The sequence below is a fragment of the Meleagris gallopavo genome, chromosome 3 (genome assembly GCF_905368555.1).
Source record: "Meleagris gallopavo chromosome 3, MGAL_WU_HG_1.1, whole genome shotgun sequence".
Classification (NCBI taxonomy): domain Eukaryota; kingdom Metazoa; phylum Chordata; class Aves; order Galliformes; family Phasianidae; genus Meleagris; species Meleagris gallopavo.
In genome coordinates, this window is record NC_139406.1 from 55,571,971 (window position 1) to 55,583,146 (window position 11,176).

Sequence of the window (11,176 nt, forward strand, 5' to 3'; positions counted from 1 at the left end):
GTGGCTTTTTTCTTCCCACTTCAGATCACTAAAGTTCTTCAAGACTGACTCAGTTACCAATGGGAGGGATTTTTCTCATGATTTTAGACAGCAGGAGAAAGGGATACACTCTGAAATTCAAACACAAATTGAATGGAAGAAATACAAGATCTGCAAGGTGTGGTAGTTCATGAAATTATTTATCTGCTACTTGTCTAGGTCAACACATAGTGATACTACAGCTTCACAAAGAAGACCTGCTTAAAGAGACCCCGATTTTTCTTTAGCCCTCAGCTTAGATAGCACGAACTACTTGAAGTATTCATAAGAAAGCACAGCTAAAGATATTCTGCATGCACAGATAATGAGTGTTTTCTCAGAGCATGAAAATGTGATGTTAGCATTTCTAACAACTAGCTGGCACTACAGTTGTCAGCAGGCATAGCTCCACTAGCCATAATGGGGTCATACTTCATTGAAGTCACCAACAAAGGTTCAAATTAATGTCTCAGGATTATTTCTTGTTTTTCCTCTTTCCTATTTCAACCTCTCTTTGAGTTTACCTTTAACTATGTAACAGAGCAGAGAATAAGATGCATAATTCAGTGGACTAATCCAAGGGGTATTTGCCACCTCAGATATCAATCAACAATCCTACAGAAGAAAAACTAGCTCATGCCATTAAGTTTACACAACATTCCCTCAACTGTAAACCACCTTTAACATGAGACATAAGTCATCTGAACCACTGTAACTTTTTCTTCCTGTCTTCGTGGTCAACTCTCCAATACTGACTGTTACAATTAGCTCCTCTTTCCCTAGGCTAATGGCAAAATGGCAATCCAACCAGCTTCCAAAAAAAAAAAAAAAAAAAAAACCACAAAAAAAAAACAAGAATAAAACAAGAATAAAATATTAAGAACTTGGAAAAGTTCTTAAAAGGCAGAAACAAGAAAGGTAAAATAAAATTATCTTCCACTCTCCCCTATATTACACAGATTTTTTAGGTCATCCATGGACATCAAATCACAGGGATTAGTAAAGAAAAACCTGAAAAAGGACTGGCTGGACTGACAAATAACTGATGTAGAAATAAGAATATGTACCTTACATAATGCAAGTAGCTCTAATCTGCAACATACACACATGGTTTAGTGGACATGGTAGTGATGGAATGATGTAGATGATCTTAGTGGTCTTTTACAACTGTAAGAACTCCATGATGACAGTAGCACTGATAAGCAGTGTAGCATTCAAAAAACAAACAAACAAAAAACAAAACAAAACAAAACAAAAAAAAACCACACCGTCAATGCAACTTTTCTGCTGTGGAACAGCAATCAAATTCAAACAGTAATGTTTCCATGGATTACACAGACTTTGATTTTTCTCACACATAAGACCATGCATTTACTCTAGTATTTGTGACCTCTGCTGTAGTCTCCAGTCAAAATTTTGAACATGAAGACAGACAGAGGTGGCACAACTATGTGCACTGAGATTCTATAGAAAACAGAGCTAGAGCAGAATGAAAATTAATTTACAAATATTTTTAAATAACATAGAAATAGAATTAAACATAGGTCTCTCCAAATGCCTCCCTTTATTTCCATGGAAAATACAACAGACACAAAGAGAACAATAGCACTGTAACGCAATGGAAAGCACAGAAATAACAGCAGAACAGCAAGGTACCAGACTACAGTAAGTGAGGATTTGCTCAAATGCAATAACCATGGACACAGAAAAGAAACTACTTACCTTTCAAAAGGTAAGTAGAGACCTCTAGCAAGACACCCTTACCTCCCCCTGCTCCTTAACGCTCACTGAGGTACATTGCATGCAGCTGAGCTCTCCTGGGTTGGCTCTGCCAGATGCTCAATTACTGTTTCAAGCCTTGACTTAGCATTTCTGCTACAAGCACGTTTTGATAGAGTAAAATCTCAGCTACAAAACACTATTTTTCAACACAGTCACCCCACTACACTTTCACCAATGATGAACAAGGTCCTGTTTGCAGTACTCCAAAATCTGCATGGCCATCTGGAATGTGGCTTGTCTTTTATGCCACTGTCACCACTGCTAAGATGCACTACCCACTTCATCACTGTGCCCACATCCACTGTTTGGTGGATAAACATTCAGCCAGGGTTGATTAATGTCAGTGAGTGTCATTTTTTCCACTTGGAGGAATTCAATGTCACACTTCCATGTCAGGCATCATTTTGTCAGAGTGCCCATCTGCTGCCATCTGTCACATGGCAGCAAAAATGTAATGGAATCTTGGTGGGAATGTTTAACCTCTACTGCCATAGCACCACCATCCACTCTTGATGTCATGGATCAAAATTATAAAATAGGAGGTATTACTTTCAGAACAGCCGTCATCTATTGTAATCCTTCAGATTGTTCTGTTTCATTGCGTGCTGGAAGTGCAGACTCCTCTAATTGCTCTAAGAATAATGATTTCTATTCATGCTGTATTTCGCCTGCACAATTATTTCCCAATAAAAATGAACACAGGAAGACTTGTACGGACCAGTGCATGAACAAAGTAGATTTTTACAGTTTAGCTAACTTTGACGTGTAATAGGCCTGAAGAGTAAGCAGGAATATAAATACTTAGTACCCCTACCCATATCTTGCTGACTTATATTAATACAACTTGTGTATTGATGACAAACTCCTAAAGTAAAGAGGGAAGATGATCGTGGCCCTAAATGAATCTAAGTGAATTTTTAATATATTAAGATTAAGATATAATATTAAATATTAAGATAGATATAATAAAAATCACTAGTTAATACAGAAATAACCTTGGAAGGTTTTCTATGTGGGACAGAAAAGAATGTGGAATACGTTTTCTAGGACATTAAATAAGTTTTTTGATGCATTACTTGTTCAGTCTCTGTGCTCCATAAGTTCAGCTAAAGCATGTTAGATTGTAAACAATTATTGGGCTTTTCTTTACATGAAACATAAAGGGAACTTTTTTTTTGTCTACTTCATTCTTAAACTTTTCCCTCCCACATATCTAACCCTCGTATCTATTTCAACAAAATGGGACCAGATACAAAACAAGAAAACACTGAGACTGTATAAACCACCCTGGGAATTCTATCAGAGTATAGATCTCAGAAACACATAGCATTGCAAGCTGAAGCTCATTCAGTGATCATTTTATGAATGTAGCCCTGTGGTAAACACTGCCTTTCAGACTGTTGAGTGGTTTGTTTAGACATTAATTATTCAATAGGTGTTCTGTGCTCTCTCAAAGGAAATTTATACTGAGTTGTGCTACAGTTTATCTTTTTCGGTCATTTTAAATTATTCAACTGCATCAAAAACTTGTCGTTTCCTCTAAAAAACTTTTTTTTTTTTTTTTTAATTACTATGTGATTTGTTAGGCAATGTCTGATTTTCAAGGCTTAAAATATTATTTGAATATGGTGGAACCACAGAATCACAAAATAATTTAGTTTAGATGAACTTCTGAATATCATCTAACCTAATTCCCTGTTCAAACTAATGTCAACTTCAAAACTAGATCAGGTTGTTCAGGGCCATGTCCAATTGAGTTCTGAGTACTTCCAGATAAGGACCAGCATTCAGAAAGTCAGTAATTCTCACAGTGAATAATCCTGTTCTTTATATCTAGTCAGAACTTGTAATTTGCAACTGCTGTCACACTACTCTTTTTCAGCTTTAAAAGATTTTTACTCTGTTTTCTCCATAACCCACATCCATATGCCTGGAGACAGCAGTTAGTTTCCCCCACTCACACTTCTCCAGGCAGAACAAATCCAATTCCCTCAATATCTCCCCACCTGTAGTATGCCTCCAAACCATTTTAATGACACTCCACTGGATTTTCCTGCACTTTGTCAATGTCTTTCTTGTTTGCATCTGGGAGCCCAAAACAGGACACAGCACAGTATCAAAAATGCCAAAGAAATGGAAATAACTGAGTCTTTTGACCTGCTTTATATTGTTTTCTGGAAAAACTTTTTCCTAGCAAGGCAGTGCCCAACCTATACTTTTCTGTGTGTTACCTATACTTCATGTGAAGGAAGATACATTCCAGATTTGATACCCTCATTTGTTATCATCTATTAGCTTTCTGAGGGTGTATCTCATCCCAGCACACAGGTCCCCAAACATACTAAATAGTTTTAACCTCAGTACAGACCCCTGACAACTGCTACTAATGACCAACCACCAATTAGATATTGAATTGCTGACTATTACTACTTGAGCACACCTTGTGCTTGCAGGAGACTGTGCTGAAGGCTTTGTGAAAAGTCCAGTTAAAAGACAGCCACCATTCTCTCATAATCCACAGTCTTCTCTGATTTTGAGTGAGAAATGTCTTCTCACGACAGAATCAACAGGTACTCCAACCCACTTTCTTGTTCTTCATATTCCTGGAAATGCCTTTTAGGACTGATGTGAGAGTAATCAGTCTGTAGTTCCCTGGACTGTCTTCCTTGTTTTGTCTGCAGATGAGTATGACATGCCTTCTGTAGTCATCAGGGATGTTCTCCAGTCATCATGAGCAGAAGGACATGTTTTGTTTATTTAGGTTACCTATTATGTTACTGCAATAAGCACCCACTGTGGCTGAGATCCTCCAACAACATCTCTACAAAGAAAAGTTTCTGCCTGTCTAGAGCTACAGAAAGTGAATCACAGACCCTGCATTAGTTCTGTACTATGTTGCTCAGCATTTATCTCCTGTTTGCCATGGCTAATCTTAAAACAAACCTGAAATATTAATAATGGTTTTGCTAGTTTTCAATAAGAATTCCTATTTAGTCTCTGAGGAGGCAAAACAATTCTGAAACAACAAAAGAGGATCACAGAGACACCTATATGAAAACAGTGGAAAAATATACTTAAGTCAGTTTAACCATGATTAAATTTGTATTTTGTAATTGGGTAACACTGGAAAATAAAAAGATAAAGAGGGGTCTCGTGAAAATGTCTACACAAAGTCACTGGAAATCATAAAATCTTAGAATCATAGAATGGTTTGGGTTGGAAAGGACCTTTAAGAACATCTAGTTCCAATCAGGACACCTCCCTGTAGACCAAATCAAAGACCAAAAGAAAAGATGATCACCAGGAGTATGGATTGCATCCAGTATTTAACAATACAATTATGACAGAAAGGTGCAAAGGTGAGGCTTCTGTTGTTGGTGGTGGTGGTGATAGTGGTGGTGGTGGTGGTGGTGGTGGTGGTGTGTGTGTGTGTGTGTGTGTGTATGTGTGTGTGTGTGTTATTGAAGTACAAAGTATGCAGAAAAGGGATCAAAGCACCGTGGCAGACCTGCAACCTAGATTTGATGTCACTCTCACTGGAGCTCATAAGTATGTGAACAGCTTTCTGTTTCTGTTAAGGAAGGCAAGAGTCACAGAGCACACAGTGTACTCTGTATTGTAATGTGTCACTTATTTTGTAGCTACAAGCTGTACATAACAAAAGATAAATAGTTTTCTATGACTATATTTTTTAATCCATTTACTGATTGATCCGTTTGCTTGAATTCTCATATTTGTGAAATCCCAGTTATCTGGGTAACTGTGTAACAGGGCATGAGACAATCAGAGCTATGTTTCTCTCTCACTTCATGGTGCTAGCTCAAAGATACTGAAGAATTTTGCCAAGTTATTTGGCAAAAGAAAGCATGAACTACAATATTAGCTTCAGGTATGTAGTCAGTACTGCTGGTCACACCACAAAAGACACTTTTCACTTCGACTGTAAGTGATGCAAAATTTTATCAGATGCACCACGAGCTCACAAAATTCAATCTCCTTTAAGCAGCAAAACAGATAAAGCTGAAGCCAGATAGACAGACACTCCGTGTTCTTTCTGGGAAAACAAGGTAATCGAGCTCTGAATTACCCTCTAAAAAAGATTGCCTCCGGCGGGGGTCCATGTAAGTCTGCCGTTATCTCAGCGTGACAGCGGGAAAGTGCGAAGGTATAAGAGCTCCCGTCGGCGCATCCCGCTTCACTCCACACCCGTGGAATCGAGGCGACGGGCGCAACACCGCCCGAGGGAGCGCAGCCGCGGACACCCCGGGATCGAGCGGGGGGGATGCGGCGTTCCCAGACCCCGCACCACAGACGGATGCCACCTAGAGCTCGGACTTCTCCCACCTTCCCTGTGCTGCGATCCGCCGCCTTCAGGAGGAGATGCGACTTGCTACTTGAGGTAACTGCCCCCTAAATTCCCTTTTTTTTTTCTCCCCCAGGGAAAGCTCCAGTTCCCGAATTTTGCACCCTCCTCTCCGCGGTTACCGCTGCCTGTTTGTTGTTCCTAGATCGAGATGAGCACGCGTTTAATTCCTGGCTGTGCTTAGGATCCGGCCAAGAAACGGCATCGGTGCACCCGGAGCTGTCTCCGGCTCCTGCCCACATCCGCCAGAGAAAGGTGAGCTTTCTCTTCCTCTGCTTTCAACACTCCCTGCCCCAGGGGAACGAGGGGGGTGGATTATTTTCGAGGACGGAGCAACTTTCCAACACTAAACTTCAGCGACCATCTCACATCCTGCTAGCCTGGCCCCGGGGCTTTCCACTTCCCATCTCAGCCCCAAGCATCCTAGAGACACCAGATCGCCTCTTTTCAGCTCTTGGCAGTTCTGCCTGGGAGAGTCACCCTGAACTCGTGTGTGAAAGGAACTTCAGGGAGGGACTGGAGAACCCCTGAAGGGGTCACCTTAAGGTGGTGCAGAACTCAGCACTGCCTTCTTCACCCCCAACCTGTTAGAATCTTAGAATCACTGAATCGTAGAATGGCCTGGTTTGAAAAGGACCTTAAAAATCATCTAGTTTCAAACCATGGGCAGGGTTGACACCACTAGACCAGGCTCCCCAGGGCATCCAGGGACGAACCATCCACAACCTCCTTGGGCAACCTGTCCAGTTAGCTTGGGCAGAGGTCAAGGGCAGTCAGACGGGACTGGATGGAGGGACCTTCTGCCAGCAGCTGAGCTCTCAACAATATCCCCTTGCTCCCAGCAGGACATCTCTGGTGGGACACACATAGGAGCAGAAGGGAAGACACCAGTTTGGAGGAAGCAAGCTTGAGAATAACCAGGTTCTTTGCCTTTCTCTTCCACTTCCAAGCCCTTCTTGCTACCACCAGGTCTGGTCCCTCTGTTGTGACCATGGAAAATACCTCTCTCCCTGAGTCCAATTCTTCATGTGTAGCTGGGCACACAGACTGTGCAAGGAGAGTAGACGCAGAGCTGAATATTCCCATTCCCCCACCAAGCCCCAGCTCCTACATCATGATGCCTGTCATCTATTCCATCATCTGTGCCGTAGGACTGACAGGTAACACTGCTGTCATCTATGTAATCCTCAAAGCCCCGAAGATGAAGACAGTCACCAACATTTTCATCCTCAATTTAGCCATTGCTGATGAGCTTTTTACCTTGGTGCTGCCCATCAACATTGCTGACTACCTGCTCCTACAATGGCCCTTTGGAGAGTTCATGTGTAAGCTCATCATCTCCATAGACCAGTACAACATTTTCTCCAGCATCTACTTCCTCACCGTTATGAGTGTTGACCGCTACCTTGTTGTAATGGCCACCACCAAGTCCAGGAAGATGTCTTACCGCACCTACCGAGCTGCCAAGATTCTAAGCCTCTGCATCTGGTCCTTCGTCACAGTCATCATCCTGCCCTTCACTGTCTTTGCTAAGGTACACAAGGAGCAGGGGCGCTCCCAGTGTGTTTTCGTGTTCCCTCATCCTGAAAGCACGTGGTGGAAAGGCAGTCGGATCTACACCCTTATCTTAGGCTTTGCTATCCCAGTGTCCACCATCTGCATCCTCTACACCATCATGTTGTGCAGATTGAGAAGTGTGCATCTTCATAGCAATGCAAAAGCCCTGGATAAAGCCAAAAAGAAAGTGACGCTGATGGTGGTTGTCATCCTGGCTGTGTGTCTGTTCTGCTGGACACCCTATCACCTTAGCACAGTGGTGGCTCTCACCACAGACATCCCACAAACTCCTCAGATTGTTGGGATTTCCTACTTCATCACTAGCTTGAGTTATGCCAACAGCTGCTTCAACCCTTTCTTGTATGCCTTTCTGGATGACAGTTTCCGGAGGAGTTTTCGCAAACTGATGGACTGCAGAACCACCTCATAGAGCCAACACGATGCACCCTTCTCACTGCTATCTGCTCTTTCTAAGGGTATTGAGCCCAAAGAGTGCTTTTGCTCCAGCCTCCCTGTGATGGTCCACAGTGCTTCAGATTGTCTCACTGCCCAAAATACAAACTGGGGACAGATGGGTCATTCTCAACTTTCTAGCACCTATTTCCTCTTTTCAAAAAGCACTGCTTTCCATCTCTTTCCCTAGTGTTTGTTTTTTCCCTTCTCTCTCATGTGCTTTCTGTCCTAATGTGATAGCTCACACAGCTGCAGCAGATCCCTTTTCTGTTTTAAAATTTATTGCCTTGTGAGCTTAAGCCAGATGACTCTCACTGGAGATTTGTAAAGCCAAATAAAGGAGTGTTGTGAAGTGTCTTGCTTAATGATTCCTCAGTCTCCTTCATATCCTCCTTACTTCTTAGGAAAACTATCACAAAGTTACCAGTACTGAAAAAGGCACAGCTCCAAAGAATGAATAATCCAAGGCACTGGGTAGGGAATAAACCAAGAGAAAAAACCAAGACACCGAGGTTATTTCATTTCACAGGAAAATGAGAGAAAATAACACAAACCCATGAGAATAGACAAGAATGACTTCAAACTGGCAGTAGGGATGAGCTATCCATCACTGGTGAATAAAACAGCTAGATGTGGGTTTAGAACCCACTGTGGAAAATAGGGTAGTTCATGGCTGTATCTTCAGCTTTTTTTTTTTTTTTTTTTTTTTGCTCCAGAATTGATGTTTACTTTATTATTCATCATGTATTTATGGACAATCACCTTCTTGCACATAATTTTATTTTGGTCCTATAAAATGAAGGTATTTTTTATACAAATTGGCCCTACTGCAATGTGGAGAAGATTCTGATTTCTTCCCTACAAATGATAAATCAGTAGATCTTAGATTACTTCTAACATCAAGGAGGAGGAGAGAAAGATCAGTGGAAATTTCACTAGCATTCACATGTCTACACATTGCATGAAGTGGCTTTTTTCTCTTTTATCCTATGTTAACCCTCCAATGAATAAGAGTATGGAATACTGTGAAAAGAGTTGCAATCTCTTAGCATTTTCTCATCTTAATGGTCTTCCTTGTACTTTTACCTATGAGTACAGAGCAATGTACTCATAATAATAAAGAATTGCATTTTCAATTACATGGGAAAGGAGAATGGGTTTCAGGAGCTCCACAAAGATGCCTTCTGAAAGTCCTTGGCAGCAGGTCCCTTCCCACTGCTGCAGCCTAATGCTCTGCTACAGACCTGTGAAATGTTTCTTTATCCTTCCTTAAAGACTCAAACAGGAATTTTACTTTCAGATTGCAGCAATTTTACAAACTCTGATATATTATAATATCATGTAATTGTGTTGATTATTAAATTTCTCCTACAAATCACTAATGTTTGAAGCAGCCAGTGCTAATTTCAACACTCATTCCAGCTGTAATGGAAATGGAAGGATTACTTTGGGGAACAATTGTGTCTAATTCAACTTCACTGAAGCCAGTGGGGAGCATGCAATTGATTTCTACCAGGCACAGAAGCTGTCCTTTGACAGAGCAAGTCCAGAAAGTGTTGAGAATGAACTGCTGCAGGAACTGCTGTCCTGGCTTCATCTTGCTTCCTGGTAAGAAAGGTAAAAGAAAGGGGTATTCTTTTCCTCCCAGCTGCCTGTTGTTTCAGCTATGCTTGTAATTCATAATGATGTGTCTCTCTGGTCAACAACTTGCTGTGCAGGAAGGTCTGTGTATCTCAGCATTTTCCTCTGCATGATGTACTTTCTGGCATATTAATCTGCATGGACCAAAAAACAAAGTCTCTCTTCATTCAGGCTATCAGTCTGTGCATACGCTGCTCTCCTGTCATGTCCACAACATTACTTGTGTGAATTTTGCATGCAGTTTTGATACTAAATGACATTCAATGAAAAGATATTTTTCAAGATTACTGTATTTTCATTGCTTACTGATCCTTCCCTCAAAATTGAAGAATGCAGGTGAAATACGTTTGTAGAGCATTTGTTTTTGGTGTGTGTGTGTTCTTTTTAGCAAAACAAGCACCTTAGAAGAAGTGGCACAGATTTAGCATTGCTCCTGATATCTATCACCTGAAAACATTGATAATGCTGCTACATGTTTGTCTTATCACCAGCTGGGACTTCTATTTACTGTAGAAATGTTACTGATTAAGGTGGTTTTTAACTTGATCTTTACACACGTATTTAATGCATTTCTGAGATGGTCAATTGATACCAGCAATCAGCCTCTTTGTCTTCCTCATACTCAGTTCCTGTTCTCCCACACGTGAAAATATGGGAAGTGCCACAAATTGCCACATTTCTCGTGTTTTCCATTGTCTTGCACTGCTTGTCTTTTTTTTCTTTTCATCAAAAACAGAAAAATGCAAGCATAACATCACCTGCGGTAAATACAATCCTTCCATAAATTCTTTCTCATCCTTAATAGCAGATTGACCATCTGAGAAGAATTCAGTGTTTCCCCAAATGCCTGGGGTTTTTCTGTGACACAGGGATGCCTGAGATTCAGCTTCAGGCACTGCAGTTTGGCAGCTGTGTATAGGAGTAAGGTGAGGCTGGACAGCCTGGGAAATGCCAAAGGGTAAGTAAGGCCTCCTCTGATTTGCAGAGCTTCAATATTAAAGCAAGCAATTCATATATTTTTTTCTACTGTGTGCTCTGTTTCAATGGGAAATAGAACATTCTGGAGGAGTCCAAACATCATCAAAACTAGCATTTAGCAAGAGAGGGAGTTGTCAGATCTTTAGCTTTGCTTGTCAGCAAGGACAATTTAGTGGTCTCTAGAAGCTAACCTTTGACTCCCACAGCAGCACTAGAGGTAACATCTCTGCAAAATTTGCAGCCCACAAATCTTTGTACTTCTTTTACAGGGGAAGGATTTATGCTCCTGTTCAGCCCATACTTAACCAGCTATAATGAAATGCAGTGGTATCATATCTTGATACAACATAGTTGCTGTGAAGATGTATTTATGAAAATAAATAA

The 11,176-nt window shown here is 41.0% G+C and overlaps 1 protein-coding gene across 1 annotated transcript; it reads left to right on the forward strand.

Annotated features, from left to right (window-relative positions):
* Positions 1 to 7,022: 7,022 nt before the first annotated feature.
* NPBWR1 (neuropeptides B and W receptor 1) lies at positions 7,023 to 8,310 on the forward strand. The gene has a single exon (XM_031552986.2). It carries the CDS (start codon positions 7,155 to 7,157, stop codon positions 8,148 to 8,150), a length of 996 nt encoding a protein of 331 aa, XP_031408846.1. The 5' UTR covers positions 7,023 to 7,154; the 3' UTR covers positions 8,151 to 8,310.
* The last annotated feature ends 2,866 nt before the right edge of the window (positions 8,311 to 11,176 follow it).

What these genes read in the sequence shown, in the direction of transcription:
- NPBWR1 (XM_031552986.2), top strand. Translation starts at nt 7,155, where the DNA reads ATGGAAAATACCTCTCTCCCTGAGTCCAATTCTTCATGTGTAGCTGGG.